Consider the following 19,269-nt stretch of genomic DNA (forward strand, 5'->3'; position numbering starts at 1 on the left):
TTTTAACTTAGTTCAAAGGTAACCTTTTTATTTAAGTGTTAATTCATGTCTGTTGATACATTCATTTGTTCACTGATATTAGGTCCTACAATGCCCTAGGCACTGTGCTATTTGGCGAGGATACAAACATGAATGCTAGATGATTATTGTCTTCATAGTGCACACAGGGGACAAAGTGAGACAGAGACAAGCAAATAATTACAATAAAAAAGGGAGTGACATCTGACTTAGCATGCTGGTTTCCATGAAGATGTTGTATGACTTATATCTTAAAGTATTAGGAGAAGACCATGTTGGGGTGGGGATCAGGGATTAAGGAGACAAGGAAACCTATGCAAATATACACACATTAGGGATAGCATGTTCAGGGCACCTGGATGGCTCAGTCTGTTAAGAGTCTGACTCTTGATTTCGGCTTAGGTCATGGTCTCGTTGTCCATGAGATTGAGACCCATGTTGGACTCTGTATTGACAGTGTAGACACTGGGATTCTCTCTCCCCTTCTCTCTGCCCCTCCCTGGCTTCCTCTCTCTCTCTGTCTCAAAATAAATAAACGCTAAAAAATTAAAAAAAAAAAAACATGCAAAGCATGCTCTTGTGAACAACCACTAAGCAGTTCTAGAATTCATGGTGCATAAAGCTTGAGGCAGGGAGAAGTTTACAGAAGCCAAATCAGGGAATGTCTCACATGTCGTGTTCAAGAATGAATGCATTCATCTGCAGGTGATGGGAGCCATTAAAGCTTTTAATCCATTAACTGAGTTAATCAGAAGAGAATTTTATATAGATTCACTTTAATGCCTGTGAGGAGGACATGTTTGAAGTAGGGCTACCATTAAATATATGCAGGCATATATAACATTAAATATACTATTAAATATATATGTCATAATATACTATACATACCATTAAATATGTGTTATATATTTATTATATATATATAATGGCATATATATAGTATACTATATACATATACATAACATATGTAATATATGATATGTGTATTTTTAATGTATATATACGCAAATATATATATTAGTCCAGGTGAGAGTCAATTTGGGCCTAAAAAGGGAACATAAGATAAAGATGGAGTGAAAAGGATTCAAGAAATATTTAAAAAGTGATGTCATTGAGCTTGCATATGTGACATAAATGAGGGGGAATGGTCAAAGATCATTCAGGATTCTGGTAGAGACAACTTTAGGAGCCATTGGTTGAAAGAATAGAGAAAGGGAGAGGGAGTTTTAGGGAGGAAGATGATTCGTTTCAAACATTTTAAAACTTTGACATTTCTGTGAGACATCAAAGTGGAAATGCCCAGCAAGTGCTTGGGAGAAAAGTCTGCAATTTAGGGCAGAGATACCTATGAAGTAAGATTTGGGATAATCATTCAGCATGTCAGTGGTAGTTGAAAATACAGAACTGGATCACGCAGGGAGAACATAGAGAATAAATAAAGGCAGCAGAAACAGGTGACTTTTCAAGCACACATTTTGATCTCAGGCTTTGACCAGATGGTGTCGGTATATATGCTTGAACTGGCCCACATCTCAGGGTTCTGTCATAGTAGGAGGTGAGATACTCCTACAGGTGCAGCCCAGAAGTCTGGGAGAGTTTGTGCCCATGAGGCCATTCATGAGTGGGATGAAGCCCTTTTCTCCTCCCGGATTGAGAATTCTTAAATCATTTCTTAAGGTACCTCAGAAGGCCCATTAGGTCCTGGCACAGTGATAGACAAGTTAAGTAATTAATCCTTATAAGCCACCCTTTCTTCCCTGTCTCACTCTGCCCATCATTCTTTCTGCCAGAGTTAATCTCTCAGATAAAATGCCATCTTTCAATACTTTCCGTCACATTAGGGAAAATAATTTTTTAATTCAATGTTTATTTATTCTGAGAGAGAGAGAGAGAGAGAGAGAGAGAGACCAGGGGAGGGGTAGAAAGAGAGGAAGAGAGAGACAAGCCCAGCACTGTCAGCACGGAGCCCAACTCGGAGCTTGATCCCACAGCATCATGATCTGAGTGGAGACCAAGAGTTGGATGCTTAACCGACTGAGCCACATAGGTGCCCCAAGGGTAGAGAAAATATTTTGATATTTTAGAGATATTTATATTTGGAGATATTTATATCTCTAAAATTAGGGCTAGTTCTACCTACAAAGCCACCACAAGCACATGAAATAGAAGATTGCTATGTAGAAAATTTGGCTTTACAGATGAAGTTGTAATTTTCTAAAATAACTTAAATAGTATTGCAGATATCCTTTTCCTTTTTTGTGTGCCTCACCTAGGAGTTGCTTTCACCTAAGTGTATATTATATACAATGTATTTTTCATTTCACAAGTTTAGCTAGGAGTCTTAAAATTGCAAAGATCAACAGATATTTCCAATGCTTTTTTTTTTTTTTTGCAGTTTTTCAATTGAGTTGAACACAAAGCTCTTAAATTTACTTTGATAGAAAAGAAATATGGATCCTAAAAGGGCAACTTTAAAAGAGTGTAGCCTTAATTATTCAACATTAAGCGATTTGTTAGCATATTTTTATATTTTTCAGTTATTTACTTAAAAACTCAGAGGTTCTAAAGGGCTTTTTCATTGTGTGATTGATTCTGACAGTCAAAACAGTTGTAATCTATAGCAGGCATTTGTGCACTTTTCCTACCAAGAGCTAGGTAGTAAATATTTTAGGCTCTACGGCTCTAGAGTCACTGGTAGGACTGTTCAACTCTGTCACTGTAGTATGAAAGCAGCTTAAGAGAACACAAGACAAGTTGGTATGGCTATGTTTCAATTAAAGAAAAAACTTCTTTTTTCCCCATAAGACTTCCAGTTTAAGAAAAAAACAAAAAAATATTTACAAGTTTGCTGAGCCGTGATCTTTATAATGAGTCCCTGTGGATTCCACAAGATTATTATATTGTTTCAATATATAATAGAAGAAGTGTGTTTTGCTGTTGTTGATGATCTTAGAAATTCTAAGTCATCCGTAGTCATGATTCTTTGTTGTTTTTTTTCCCAGGTTGCCACATTATCGGTTACTGCTTTCAACATAACTTTTGAATATTTTCAAGCATTATGATTTGTTTAGATTTCTTTCTTGTTTTAAAATTCTTTTTAATGTTTATTTGAGAGAGAGAGAGGGAGACAGAGTACAAGCGGAGGAGAGGGAGAGAGAGAGAGGAAGACACAGAATCTGAAGGAGGCCCCAGGCTCTGAGCTCCAAGCTGTCAGCCCAGAGCCCAAGGCTGGGCTCGAACTCATGAACCATGAAATCATGACCTGAGCCGAAATCAGACATTTAACTGACTGAGCCACCAGGGCGCCCCTGTTTAGATTTATTTCAATGGTTTCATAATCATATAACCAACACTTGTAGGCCTTTTCTCTCTTACCTGGGAGAACAGAACACATTCATTAACTGAGAGGTATGTTGCTATATCAGTACCTCTTTGTCATCTAAGTTTGGGAAGACAGTTAAGCCTTGAACAACATGGATTTGGATTGCACAGATCCACTTATACGTGGATTTTTTCCCATAAATACAGTAGAGTACTGTAACGGTATTTCTCTTCTTTATGACTTTCTTAATATTTTCTTTTCTCTCGCTTACTTTATTATAAAAACACACTGTCTAATACACATAACATACAAAGGATGTGTTAATCATCTGTTTGTTGTTGTCAAGTAGTAGTCAAGGTTTAGTAGTCAAGTTTTGGAGGAGTCAGAATTTCTACCAGGATTTTCAAATGCAGAGAAGTTTGCTCCCCTGACTCCTGCACTATTCAAGGATCAACTGTATATACTAAGAAGAAACGGGGTAGAACCACTTTTCTGGTTCAGAAGGCTAAGATGTGGAGTGGCGGTTCTCTGATGAGCACATCTGTTTTATTTTCAGAAAGTTTAATAGAATAGATTGGAAAGAGGTCACTAACACAAGGATGAAGGAGATGGAAGAGGGCATAAAAGTGAGGGTTTGAGAAGGGAAACCTTCCTTTTAGCACGAAGATTCTTACGAATTACATGCAAGTGAATGTCCTCTTCTTAAGTTAAGCTGAAGGAATCCCTTTTAATCCGTTTATTCTCCTACCTAAAAATGCATTCAAAACGAATCTGTAGTTTTCTAAGAATAGCCCTTTTACCCATATTTTAAAACACGTTAGGTGACATTCTTTTTTAGTACCACATTATGTCATGCTGTTCATGTATGATTTACTACATTTATTCCCCCACTGATTTCTTCCTGTGGTATCACCTTTCCTTGAATGCTTAGATAATTTTATGTAAAAATAGTTTTTAAGGGATTAGTGAGAGGTAAAACTTCCAATTTCCATGCAGTTCAAAATTAGGAGAGCTCCAAGGCTAATGCCTTATTTTAAAAGGCCATTGCTTACTTGCATTTTCTTTCTTTTTTTAAAAAAATTGTTTTTAACATTTATTTATTTTTGAGAGAGAGGGAGACAGAGCATGAATGGGGGAGGGGCAGAGAGAGGGGAAGACACGGAATCCAAAGCAGGCTCCAGGCTCTGAGCTGTCAGCAGAGCCTGACGCGGGGCTTGAACTCACGGACCACGAGATGACCTGAGCCAAATTTGGACACTTAACTGAATGAGCCACCCAGTATTTACTTGTATTTTCTGTAGAACTGGCAGACATGTCAATATGTCACTCAAAAGCCAGTTAATTTATATATATACACTTAGATTTTAGACTTACTTTGAGACTTAGTTATTGCAGACTTCATCTGCCAGACCAAATGTCAACTGATCGTTCTGGATCTTGGTTTCCTTAGCACTTATGAAACTCTTGCAGCCTTGGGTGTGAGATGTCCCTGTCATCTGTACCTTCCTCAGGGAACAGTGAGCTGGGATGATCAGGACCCGGGTGGTGACGATGGTCTCTCAACTGATTTTAGTTAGCATTTTGGTAACTCGTGATTTCTGTCCATGAGCTTGAAGCATAGTATAAGTAAGTGTACCTTCAAAATCTTGGGAATGAAAAGCACATCTAAATAAATTCTATATTAAGTAGCTTTCATATTGTGTTAGTTCTAATTTTGTTTCAGTTTTAAAATGTCATTAAAGGAGATTGCTATTCCTTAAAAGCTTAAATGCTAAGAGCTCACTGTGAGACAGTATTATTTTAGGTATACTATAGGCAGCAGTGGAGAACTAGAGAAAACAGAATGGATTCTTAGGTAGTAGAAACTGAACAGGGAGCTTATCTAAATGGAAAACAGTTTTCTCCTAAGGCTTTAGTTGGCATACAAGAGGCTACAAGATACAACTAGGAATCCTCCAGAGTTTAGGAAAAAGAAAAAAAAAATCCTTTTGAGCAATAAATAAATCTGTGCATAATATATGCTTTCTGGTAACATGATTGAATGGACAAAAATCTGGTTTAAGAGGCAGTCTTGGGGCGCCTGGGTGGCTCAGTCTGTCAAGTGTCAGAATTCGACTCAGGTCATGATTTCACAGCGTGTGAGTTTGAGCCCCGCATCAGGCTCTGTGCTGACGGCTCAGAGCCTGGACCCTGCTTTGGATTCTGTGTCTCCCTCTCTGCCCCACCCTGCTCACGCTCTGTTTCTCTCTCTCAAAAATAAATAAACATGAAAAAAAAAGCCATTCTTATACTATGTTTTATCTCTACTATAAGGCAGACTACTATGTCTCTAGGGCATTTGTCTGTGTTTATATTCATACCCACATACATATATAAAATGCATATTAACACCTCATCTGGCAAAGGGCTTTAACTTTTCTAGGAATTTACCTTGTCCTTTTAAACACAGAATGTGGATTAGATTAGTAGTTCTGAAATTTTCCTAATTATCAGAACCATCTGATATTTTCTTTTAAGAAAAATACAGATTCTCAGTCTTTACACATATCATACCAGAAGCTCCAGAGGGAAGTCCTAAGAATCTGTATTTTTAACAAAAGCCCTTAGTGATTCTGATGGTAAAACAAGTTTAGGAAATATTGGATTAAATGATGTCTAAATTAGGAGCCACGGTTATTTTCACGTCTGAGTCTATTTTTAAAGTACCTGGAGATAACTTGTAAATGTGATTATTCCATTTAGCTTATCTCTCAAATGGCATCAAGGGGCCTATATTCTCTCTTAATTGCCTTAAAAAGACACTGACTTAGATTTAGTTAATGGAAGATAGTTGAATTATAATAACCTGATGTTTTATACTCCTAATACAAGCTTCTGTTACTGGTGAAGATTTTATCTGTGTGCTACACAAAGGACGCTATGCCTTTCAATCAGGTGGACAACTGACTATGTTAGCTTGGTGGTATGGTCTCTCCAGAGTATTCCACACCACCTTCCCTCTACTCTGTATGCACACTAAACATGCTTCTGATCTTGGTTTTGTTCAAGTTGATTTCCTCTCCTGAAAACCTTGTTTGATGACCAGCTGACATAGGTATTGAGGCACATTTCCAGTTATGCTGCTAAATTTTATATTAATAAATTGGCATTTTTTGGTTTCTATTCTTTTTCTGTGACAAATGCCTGGGTCACTAAAGACCAGACTCAAGGTGACTGTACTGAGTTGCAGATATTGAGAGAAGGCTGGCAAGACCTTACTGTTTGTTTTCTTCGGCTATGGAGTGGCTCGGTATGAAGGAGAAAACCCGGATGTAAATTGATCTGGGATTTCCGACCCAGCACTCTAAAGTAAATTATTATTTGAAACACTGCTGGACACTAACTCATTCTCTTGCAAAGAAGCCCCAGGGTAGAGACTGGCCACCAGAGGGAAGAACAAAATAGAGAACAAAGGAGAATTCAGGCTTATTTCCCATCAGTTGAAGCCGAGGTGTCTTGTGCTTGGGTATTTTCCTCAAGCAGAACTGGGACAAAGGGCCATCCAGCTGACCCACCTGAAAGTGCCGTCACAGAGGTTTTGATAACGAATTCCCTGTGTTCAAGGGGAGGTAATATACTAATTTGTCAGAAATTGATATCTGCTTTTTATTTTTATTTCACTTGGGTTGCAGGGACTTCCCGGATGTAAAATACAGTGTGGATTTTACTCTAGGTCTCTGTAATTAAAATTATCCACTTTTCCAAGCATTTAGGGAGGGATATTTAATTACTGTGTGAAAGGGTGTGCAACAGCTGTGGATATGCCTGTCTGTTGTTCTTGTCATTCTGTGGTTTAGTGAGGTCCATTATATATTTTAGCCGAAGCATGAATATATGTGAAATCAGGGATTTTGATGAACCAGATTCCCCCTGCTGAAGCTACATTATAATGCCCATTATGTTAAATTTACCAATCCCAATACTCTCAAATATCTATTCAGCAATAAATAGTTGGGATGGTTACTCATATTTCCACGTGTGGGTAATAAAGATGACTTTAAAATCAGATTTTAAGAGCATCTGCAAAGTGCCTGTGCGCCTAATAGTGGCAAACACCTAAAGCTATGTTGCAAATGGCGTATTACGTTTTTAGAGAGAAAAAAATGTAATTCAAAGCATTGGTTTCAAAAGCAATTACTATTTTAACTAACGTTATATTTTAAAATCTAACTTGGAAAAAGTGTTGGTTTTGAAGTATAGTGTAGAGGAAATCTCATCTATGGTAGGACTTTGAAGTATAAATACATAATGAATATAATGGACCATGAAAATTAAAGTATGACATGTTTGGAAGACATTATATTAGTAGGGTAACAGTGCTACATACTCAGTTGTTACAAATTTGTAATCAGAATTAATAATTATCTAGATACAAAGAACTATCTAAATTGATCTTGTATTATTTTCATGGATTCCCCCGTTCTTTAATTCCTATCAGTCACTGATTAGTAAACAGAAAACAAAAACAAAAACAAAACAAAACTTAGAAGCCTAATAAAGGGAAAAAGAAAAATGAAAAGTTAAATTTTGAGTAAAGTTTTTGAATTTTTAAAACTAGTTAAGAATTAGACTCTTTTGTGAACGTTTTGGACATCATTTTCCCTACAGAGTCTATATGTGGACCTATGAGTGAGTTATTTAAACCTTCTGGGTCTCATTTATTTAAATAGAAAATAAGAGTTTTGGATTCCAGATGCTACGTGCTTAAATTATAGAATAAAAAAAAGTTGCAAGACTGTCTGCAATTGAGATAGCTAACAAATACATGGAAATAAAATCCCTGTAACAAATGGAATGTATACTATTACAGAAACAAAGTAATGATTCCAAAATGACTGAAGGTTAAATGGAAGAACCTGAAAGTGCAGATATATCTGCATTAGAAATGGAAAAGGGAGAAAAGCATAAGAAAGCTATACAAATACAGGTAGAAGTTGAATTGGAATCTGGGAACAAGGCTGTGTAAAGAAGGGAAAGATCTAGGGAGCTGTAAAAGAAGAAAGAAGCATAATTTGTCTATAATTTAGATATGTGGTGTGAAATACAAGGACAAATCAATATGTACTGTGCTTTTCTGTTTATATGATAATCATGTGTCATGTGAAACATGTGGGCAGTATGGCATTACATTATGAGTAACATCAATAGTTTTATTTTAATTTAAATATAGTTGACATACACTATTATGTCTCTGGTGTACAACGTAGGGATTCAACATTTATATACACTACAAAGTGATCAACATGATAAATCTAGCTACCATCTGTCACTGTATAAAGTTGTTACGATATGATTAACTATATTCTCTATGGTGTGTATTGCATCCTTCTGTCTTATTTTATAACTGGAAATTTGTACCTTTAATCCCTTTCCCCTATTTTACCCATCTCCCACCCTTCTCCCCTCTGGCAACCACCAGGTTATTATCTGTATCTTTTTTTTTTTTTTTTTTTTTTTTTTTTTAGATTCCACACATACATATACACACCACATATTCTTTATCCATTTATCTATTGATGGATATTTAGGTTGCTTCCACACCTTGGCTATTGTACATGATGCTACAGTGAACATAGGGGTATGTATATCTTTTGGAATTAGTGTTTTCATCTTCTTCACATGAATACTCAGAAGTGGAACTAGGGAGTCCTATGGTAGTTTTATTTTAAATTTTTTGAAGAACCTCCATATTGTTTTCCATTGTGTCTGTACCATTTTGCTTTCCACCAGCAGTGCACTAGGGTTCCTTCCCTAGGTTTCTCCGCATATTCACCAACACTGGTTATTTCTTGTCTTCAGTAATAGCCATTCCAACAGATGTTATGTGGTATCTTCTTGGTGTTTTGATTTGCATTTCCCTGATGATGAGTGACCCTGAGCATCTTTCTATGTGTGTGTTGACCATGTGTTTGTCATCTTTTGAGAAATGCCTATTCAAGTCCTTTGCTCATTTTTTAAAAAAGATTTTTTGGGGACAGGGTATTGAATTGTATGAGTTCTTTATATATTTTGGATAATAACCAACCCCTTATTAGTTATTCCATTTGCAAACATCTTCTCTGATTCAGTGGGTTGAGCTTTCATTTCCTTGATGGTTTCTTTCACTGTGCAATCTGTGTGATGTAATCTCATTTTTGCTTTTGTTTCCCTTGCCTGAGAAGATAGATCTAAAGAAATATTTCTGAGATCAGTATAAAAGAGCTTACTGCCTATGCCCTCTTCCAGAAATGTTATGGTTTCTAGTTTTACATTTAAATCTTTAATCCATTTGAGTTTACTTTTTAACATGGTATAACAAGGTGGCCCTGTTTCATTTTATGTGTAGCTATCCAGTTTTCCTAACACCATTACTCGAAGAGATTGTCTTTTTTCCCACTGCCTATTTTTGCCTCCTTTGTCAAAGATTAATTGACTGTATAAGTGTAGGTTTATTTTTGGACTCTATTCTGTTCCATTGGTCTGTGTGTCCATTTTTGTATCAGCGCCATACTGTTTTGATTACTATAGCCTTGTTGTATAGTTTGAAATCACAGAGTGTAATGCCTCCAACTTTCTTTTCTCAAGATTGCTTTGGGTATTGCAAGTCTTTTGTGGTTCCATGCAAATGTTAGGATTTTTGTTGTAGTGCCATGAAAAAATGCCATTGGCATTTTGATAGGGATGGCATTGAATAACATCAGTAATTTCAGTTGAAATTAGAAGTTGCATTTTTCCCTAAAAATATTCCGGTACTTGTTAAGCGTGTTTACAATGCTGTGTGTCCTCAATGAACCTCATGAAGCCCGTCCCTCAGGTCTCCTACAGGAGACAAACATTTAAAGGTACAAATACTGATACAATTAAAAGTTATGAGAAATTTGTAAAGGGAAATTTCTTGAGCTTGTGTGAAGGCTTCTCTGAGGAAGTAACATTGAAAAAGGATTTTTAATTCGCAATAACTACTAGGTGAGTATTAATGGGATATTAAACCAAAGCAAAAGGCAAATGAGGGTTATTGTTTGGGTTTTAATCTGTGACCTAATTTTTGTTGCTTTAGGCCTGGGTCAGCTCTAAATTGCCACATAGAAGTAGGGGTTATTATTTGGAGCCTCCTTTCACACAGGAAGAATGAGGGATAGATGACTAGTGTTGCAAAAAGACATTGTATATGAAAATAATAAATTGCAGCATCACTTATTTTCCTCTAAGTATTCTCTTTAGTGGTGTAGGGGATGAAAAACGTGCCTGATTATTGGGTAAAAAATAGCATTTATGAATTTTAGACCTATGCCATTTAAATGAGAATTTCACTCTGGCATGTATGAACCAGTCACGAGGACGGTATTGTGTTGCATTCTATTAAAATCTTATTATACATATTGTATCATTTTTAAATGATAAAAACCTATTTTCATGAACTTTTAAATTAATAGTTCCAAACCTTCTTGACTTTTTTCTCTCTAATACCGACCAGGCTATTTTCAATTAAATGCTTCTTTGTAACCTCCAATCCAATAGGTTCCATAAATTCTTAGGACTGAAGAAATTGAGTACCATTTGTCCTCTTTCAAATAATAGATGAGATGTGAAATGGGTTGGATGGTATATGAGTCTCTGGAGGATACTTTAGAATAGCATGTGGGTTTGTAGAGTTTCAAGTAGCAAATTAGTTTAAAACTGATTAACATTTCTCTTTTTTAAACTGAGGCATATTAGGCGACTGTATTGGAGGAGGGGGGACTCACCCAAATTTTGGCCCTTTTTGTACATCTGAAACCACCTGGAAAGAAATGTATCAGAGTAATTGTAGTTTGCCAACCCTTTCACAACCATGGAAAGCAAATCAATTTCATATGACTTGAATACTTAGAAATTATTTTTTAAGGTTTCTGTTTCTTTCATTCAAGAGTAACAGAAAGAATTCTATCTAAATAAAGAAACATGAATGATATTTTGAATGACCTTATTTCCTCAACCACATTCCCCTTCCTTGATTTTTTTTTAATCTCTACTCTCAACACAACAGAAGCTCTGACGGGAAAAGATACTGTGGGTGTAAAAGGAGCTAGGCCAACGGCAGGTGGGTGGCCTTTTCTGGAAGACTACAACAAATTATGCCCATTTTGTTCCAAATAGTATGAAATTAGGTATTATGTAAGAGAAAAGGAGGCTGAGTTGATATAAACATTTTAATTTACACATACATTAAGGGGAGTCATGGTGCTTCCGCAAATTAAATGTATCAGCAGTGTAGCAACCATCCGTCTTCACTGTTGTAAGATAATTCTCCATAGATTTCTTATGTTCTTCACAGCTCAGCCTCTGAGTAAAGAGTGAATAGCTTTTACCCTGAGACATTTGCTCGCTAATTCCAGATTAAGCATCCTCTCTTCCTTCCTCCTATCATCTCTCTCTGGAGTTGAAGAGAAGCAGGTGTACCAGCAGTTTATAAGAGCTAGGCTCCTAATGTCTGGGATCCTTCTCTATGGTACTACCCACTTCACGTGGAGGGGACACCTGGGCATCATCATGTTGCCCCTGGGAATTGCGGAACCAGTGGAAGGTATTTTTCTGGCTGGTGCTCTTTGCTGTCCCTCTAAATCAAGGACCTGGTATGTGTCTGTGAAACAGTGGCAGTCTGCCTTGTTAGTCTGCAAATAGGGTAAACTCTCAGATCCTTCATGGTCTTTGACCTAACATGCACAAGGAATTGCAAACTCAGATGCCTATGGGAACCAGGCAAGGGACAGGAATCGGAAGTCTGTCAGGTGTTAAATAATAAATGACAGCTGACACTCAGCCTCAGAGTTATGTTTTTGTTTTTGTTTTTAATTATAAAACTGAGCTTTATTATTGCTGCTTTCAAGTCCTTCCCAAAGAAACATTAGTCATTATAGTTGTACCAAATAGCAACTCTGTAGCCAAGGATTTGCCAGCAGTTCCATTTCAGACCCTATTTTTGTAGATTTTTATATCAAAAGTAAAATATTTGCTTTAGGGTAAAATTGCAATGAGTATTCTCAACCCAGGAGCATGTTGCTTTGCTTCCTATTTTAAGAAAATCTTCCTAAAGTGTTAGTTTTCCCTGAAGACTTTCGTTTATATCTTACCTGATGTGAAGATTCTCAAAATTAAGGTTCAACTTATTAATTATCTAGACTCTAATTATAAAAAAGTGGCAATCTCCTAAACTCAAAATTTTCCTTCTAAGCTGTATGTGAATCATCTATGAAAATGGGAAATAAGGGTAGCATGGATAAATAAAGGACCTAATAAATTCCAAAACTTCATGTCGATTAGTAATTTTCTTCTTTCATTTTCCTTTTATTTTTTTTAATATAATTTATTGTCATGTTCACTAACATACAGTGTATCCAGTGTGCTCTTGGCTTTGGGAGTAGATTCCTGTGATTCGTCGCTTACATGAAACACCCAGTGCTTATCCCAACAAGTGCCCTCCTCAATGCCCATCACCCATTTTCCCCGCTTCCCCCACCCCTGCTTCCTTCCACCCTAGTTGTCACCATTTAGTCTTTTCTGTCCTAGATGGTGAGAAACCAGCAGGATGGACTTTTTTTTTTCTTCTTTTTGGTTACCATGGAAACACTTGGCATAATACCGAAGCACACAGTCATTGACGAATAAAAAAATCTTAGCAGGCCATATATGACATTGCCTGACATTAGCTCAGAAGAAATATGGTAAAATATGGTAATAAGAAATATGGTGAAAAGCCAAAATAACAACAAAAATTTTGCCATGATTTTTTTCCCAAATAGGGTCTTACACAGATGAGTCAGACATCAGATGTTTTCTTTTAAGTAATTCTTTTATAGTGCTTGTCCTACTAACCTGTGTCCCAGCATGTTATTTCATCTCTGCTAGTGCCGTTATTTTATTTTTTATTATCCATTTCTGTGTTCAATGTATACACAATTTAGTTAGAGCTTTGTGGCCCATGTCTAATGATAAATGGTTTTCACATGTATATACAAATATACAAATTGGAAAACTCTAATTATTTTGCACTTTTTTTTTGTATGTGATGTGGCCAGAAACATACAAGAAAAGAGATTCAGAAAACTAAAATTTGCCGGGAAGAAATCTAAGTTTTATTTCATAGAGTTTAGTTTCAAGGTTATATAAAAACTCCAACAATGATTTAAAAACCTTTTTACGTTGGGGCACCTGGGTGGCTCAGTCAGTTGACCATCAGACTCTTGATATCAGCTCAGGTCATGATCCCAGGGTCATGGAATCAAGCCTCTGAACATGGAGCCTGCTTAAGATTCTCTCTCTCCCTCTGCCCCTTTCCCCCACTCATGCCTTGTGTCTAAAACAAAGACAGCAAAACAGAACCAAACCCTTTTTTATGTTGAATCTATTTCCCTAAGTATTAGCCTAGAAAGTTTGGGATCCTAAAGTGGCTTTCTATGAGCCCCTAAAATTATAGGTTATGTGGTAAAATATTGGTGAGTTGTCTGAATGAGTTTATAGGAGTTTGGCTACCTCAGCTGTTAGTCAACTATAAAATACATGGGAAAAGAGAATTTTATAATGTCTTTCATTTTCTTTGTTTCTGCATTTGTAATTATGGAAATAGTAAATGAAAATAAGTGGGCATCACTAAGAAGAGTAAGGAAAAGCAGATACTCTCTGGAAAATTATTAGTGGATAGCAAGAGAATTTTCATAGCTAAATTTAAAAATACATTGAGATACTTGGGATTACTACGTGCTAATTATAAAATGCCATGCATGAAATTAGCAATTCAGGAAACAGTGAAAATACTACTTAAGATAATGATGATTTATGGCAATAAATAAAATAGAATAGAATAAATGTAAAATAGTATAGAATAGAATAAATGTAAAATAGTATAGAATAAATGTTTTTATTTGTTTATTGAGGTAGAGTGCATGTAATTAAAATTCACCTGTTTAGGTGAGCAGCTCTATGAATTTCAGCGAACTTACACACTTGTGTAACCACCACCACAACTAGGACAGTATTTCCATCATCCCCCCAGATTCCCCATTCCTTTTTGTCATCAATGACCTTCCTCCCCACACAGCCCCTGGCAACACTAATCTGATTTCTTTATCCATAGTTCTTCCTGCTCTACATTGTTGTATAAATGGTTTCATCAAGCACGTAGCCTTTTGCGTCTGGCTTCTCCCACTTCGTATAATGCTTTTGAGATTCACAGCTGTTGTTATATGTACCATTAGTTTCTTTTTATTGCTGAGTGGAATCCCGTTGTAAAGATTTCCCATAAGTTGCCTTACTGTTTACCAGTTGAGGGATATTTGGATTGTTTTCAGCTTTTGGAGACTATAAATAAAGCTTCTATAAACTTTGTGAACAGGTTTTTGTTTGGTATGTCTTCATTTCTCTTGGATAAGCAATATTTATGTGTGGGATTGCCACATTATAGGGAAGTGTGTTTAATTTTAAAAGAAACTGAAAAACCATTTTTCAAAGTGGCTGTGCCATTTTAGATTCCCATCAACAATGCATTGGAGTTCTAGATGCTTCATGTTGGGGGTGTGTGTGTGTGTGTGTGTGTGTGTGTGTGTGTATGTGTGTGTTTGTATGTACACACATTTTAATTTCAAAGAAGTCCTTTCTTTCAAGTCTTTCTGAAGATGCATTATAGTAAAAATTGATATATTCTTGAATTTTGTGTTCTTTTACAAACACGGGATGGCTAAAGTAGTAGGTGTCAGGGGGAGTTAATGCCATTTTTTCTTTCTTATGAGTTAATTCACCCACATATATACATAGATGTGTCAGTAAATTGAAAATATTATAGTAAGATTATGATTAAATTGTGTGTTACACATATACAATGACAGTAGTTTCCAGATCATTTCAAATGTTTGGTCAGTAATTCAGAGATTCCTAAATATAGAGACAGATGAGTTCAGGCAAGTCTTTAGACCCTTGTTAATCTTTGGTGATAGTAAAACTAAAAGTTGCAATATAGTTGACAAGGCCATTCTGTCTTTAGTTGGAGCATCTTGATGTGGCAGCCCATGAAAAGAACAACTTAGAAGGGCTGGATGACTTTACAAAATTTCCAAGCCAGTGATAGTTCTAATGTAAATAGAATTGGTCTCTACAGATAATTCGGGTCATTTAGACCAAACTGGAATTTTCAGTTGCCCTTTAAGTAATTCAGTAAGGTACTAATGGCACTTAAGAGTGAAATGTGGCTTCTCTGATTTCTAAAATGGCAGTACCGCCCTGCATACAATAATGTTTGTGTTTTAATATCCTTCCATTTATTCTGGGAAAAACACCAGAAATGAAAGTGAATTTTCCAGAACAGAGACACTTGGGTTTGTTCTTTTTTTGTGTGACTATTTTCTTAGGACTAGTTTCCTAGGCTAACATGCCAAGCTTTTTGCAAGACCACATTTAATATAGGGCAAAGGTAGAATTAAGCTTGAACATTCGTAACTTTTTCTCAAGATGTGATGTGTTATCAAATAGGCTTTTTTTTAAATGGCTGACTTAATTTAATATTCAAAAGAGGCTGGAACTGCAAATATACATACAAACTGAGAGTTTTAGTATTTTAAGTGGAAGCTGTTGTTTATTCTCAAGAATGCTAACATTTAGAGGGTTCAGAAATTGGATATATTTTGGCAAAAATTGTGATTACATTGTGTCTTAGTGCAAGACCCAAGTGTCTTCTACCTCAAATTATTTTTGTGTCTTCTTATTGGTATCTAAATGTGAGACAAGCACTCTCAAAATGCTTCTCACGTAATATACAGTGAACTCCAGAAAAAAGCTTTGTGCAAATAGCATCCACTCGGATGCTGCTTACCTGGTACGGCCCACAAATGAGAAAATTTGTAATTTTCACAAATGGCCCATTTAGAAAAAAAATTTTTTTAATGTGCATTTATTTTTGAGAGAGAGAGACAGAGTGTGAGCGGGGGAGGGGCAGACAGAGAGGGAGACACAGAATCCAAAGCAGGCTCGAGACTCTGAGCTATCAGCACAGAGCACGAGGGGTGAGATCATAACCTGAGCCCAAGTCAGATGCTCAACTGCTCATTCGACTGAGCCACCTAGGTGCCCCTCAAATGGCCCAGTTTTTAAATTTGTGGCTACATAATGGCAAAAAAAGAAATACTTTGGAACAGTTGAGCCCATACTCTCATGTGGAGCTATGTATGTGTATATCCCCCAAGTTAGCTTACAGATACTTTTATGTATAAGAATGGTACTTTCCATAAACTTTGAGATTTTGATATCAATTTTCTATCCTTTCTCAATAAGCTATTCTATTCATGAGCAGTGTGACAAAAGCAGTGTTTCTTATTATTTACCCTAATTTTTCCATTTTCTTGCATCTTCTGAGTCTTTGTTACAATGTCCTATGTTGTATTGCAGTGGGATAGACATACTGGTCCAGGGAATTTGTTAGTAATCAGTCTTTGCATATGCTTTTTTCCTATTGTTTACCCAACTGCAGTCTTTGTTTTTAATAGAACAAAAAATATTTTCTTACAGTGTGTTCTGCTAAATCCTGACTGCTGTTTTTTAGTTTATTAGAATAATTGTATGATTTCGTACTGAGTATTCTTTCTGCATTTTTGTTTTCCTGGCCTGTATTATTCTTTGATTCATGATTGTGGATAGCACTGCTAAATAAATGTTCCTCAGGCAATATTAGGTGGGTTATATTTGCCCATTAGTTGGATCCATAAACTTTTCCCATGTTGATTGATTTCCTTACTGACAAATTACGGAGAAAATTCTGGTAGTTCTCAAGAAACACTAGGAAGTTGGGGGAAGATGTCAAGAGGTTTGGGGTCAGTAATTTGATCTTTTAAAACTTTCTCCAAGTGAGACATCAATAAATCATGTGAGATAACTTTGAATAGAAGCACAGAATTTAAAAAAAATGAAATAAAATTTCAGCTTCTACATACAGCATCTGTGAGGAAAAATGAAAACAGGAACGTATATTCACATAACAGTGGAAGAAAAAAATGTTTTTTAAGTTTGAGTTTGCTTGAAGTTCTTCATTATTAAACTATAGCAGGATTCCTATTCAGTATGCAACTGAATTTGCATAAGTATTAAAATAATTTATCATGATTAATTCTATTATAGTAAATTTCAGCCCTAATCACAATCTGCCATATACTGTAGTGGTTTGTCAGTATTTCATATTTTACTGGAATTTTGGTGGAATTGCAGCTCCTGTAACAGCACAGATGTCATCTGAGTTCCCCATGATTAATGTGGTTCTGAAGGAGATCTAATAACCATTAGCCAGTTTCATAAAGTGTTACAGAATAAGGTCAGCATGGGAAAAATTTTAAAGTCTTAAGAATGTACGTTCTAGCAAGTACCTGTGGCCACAAATTGGATTTCTTGAACAATGAGGAGATTTAACCTTGGAAACAGATGAACTCCTTGGGCAAAGGTGGGAAGAGGAGACTGTGATTTGCCTTCAGATACTTAAAGGATCATGAAAAAATATGGCAAGTCTAGAACTAAAGGTTGAAAGTTATAGGGAAGTAGATATACATTTGATATGTTATAGTTTCAGAAAATCGCCGGAAACACGCTGGGCTTCATGGGTCTAATGGGCCCAAGAAGCAAAGGAGCTTCCTGTTGCTGGAAGCATCTAGGTAGAGCCAAGGTGCCGACTAATAGATACTACTGGAATTTTTGTTTTCAGTGGTTCAGAAGAAAATTTTGTTTAAGTAAATTCTGATTTTTTTTCTACCATGAGTTTCCATAAATTAAAATCCTTCACAATATCAACAAATTTCTTATATTTTTCTTAGATTTTGGTGGAGGCTTCAGTAGGAGATGGCTTCACCGGAGACATTGCAATTGATGATTTGTCATTCATGGATTGTACCCTTTACCCTGGTAAGGAAGAATATTTAATTTTTTTTAAAGTTTATGTATTTATTTTCAGAGAGAGAGAGAGAGAGAGAGAGAGCAAGCACGAGTTGGGGAGGGACAGAGAGAGAGGGAGAGAAGGAGTCCTAAGCAGGCTCTGCACTGTCAGCACGGAGCCTGACAGAGGACTCAAACCCATGAACTATGAGATCATGACCTGAGCCAAAGTCGGGTGTTTAACTGACTGAGTCACCTGGGTGCCCCAGGAAGAATATTTTAATATATGAGCATTTTCAAACCTGTTTACTTGGGAAAAAAAACTGTCAAGGAAATCAGTATTTCATTTCTGTAAGTTTTCTAAATATACCCTCACTTCTGTTCTACTAATCTGTTAACGCTGGGAGAAATTATTGAGAATCTGCTGGTAATTAGTCTTAACGTCTTTGCAAACATAGTACAGAGGTTTGAATCAGCTGTGCTTATGTCTCATCACATGGAAAACACTAGGAAATCACATCTGAAGTTAAACAGTAACATCATTATATTTGAGGGGTTATATAACCCAAACTGGTTGCCTTATAATTACATTGTTTTGGAGACTGTGTTAATCTCAGTTACCTTCAGAGTTGTTTTACTGTCAGGTTACGTGAAATATTCCTAAGGATTGTTGTGAACCATTTCTTCTCTGTATCACACATTTCTTTTATTTAAAAACAAATATATGTTTCCCATATTTATATCTCCATTCTCAACCTTTAACCTGAAATCCATACTTCTATACTACCTACCTACTCAACATCTCAATTGAGATGTTTAGTAGACACCTCAAAGACGATAAAGGAAAATAGCCTAAAACAAGCTATGATAAACTCAAATAAAACTAACACCAACACGCTGGGCGAAACCCATTCCAGGCCAGTGCATAGTGCTCTAATAGGACTGGGCATCAAGCTCTTGGTGGATAATCCTGGTGCTGAGTTGGAGGCTCTTACATTGCATGGCAAGAGGGAGCAGTTTCCTTCCGGAAGGGA

The 19,269-nt window shown here is 36.3% G+C and overlaps 1 protein-coding gene across 1 annotated transcript in view; it reads left to right on the top strand.

Annotated features, from left to right (window-relative positions):
* MALRD1 (MAM and LDL receptor class A domain containing 1) overlaps positions 1–19,269 on the top strand; it is a 778,752-nt gene that overhangs the window by 239,113 nt on the left and 520,370 nt on the right. The window contains exon 23 of the mRNA XM_042993660.1: positions 18,178–18,265. Coding sequence (XP_042849594.1) covers positions 18,178–18,265 — 88 coding nt within the window. The remainder of the gene's footprint in view (positions 1–18,177; positions 18,266–19,269) is intronic.

The sequence above is a fragment of the Panthera tigris genome, chromosome B4, assembly GCF_018350195.1.
Source record: "Panthera tigris isolate Pti1 chromosome B4, P.tigris_Pti1_mat1.1, whole genome shotgun sequence".
Classification (NCBI taxonomy): Eukaryota; Metazoa; Chordata; class Mammalia; order Carnivora; family Felidae; genus Panthera; species Panthera tigris.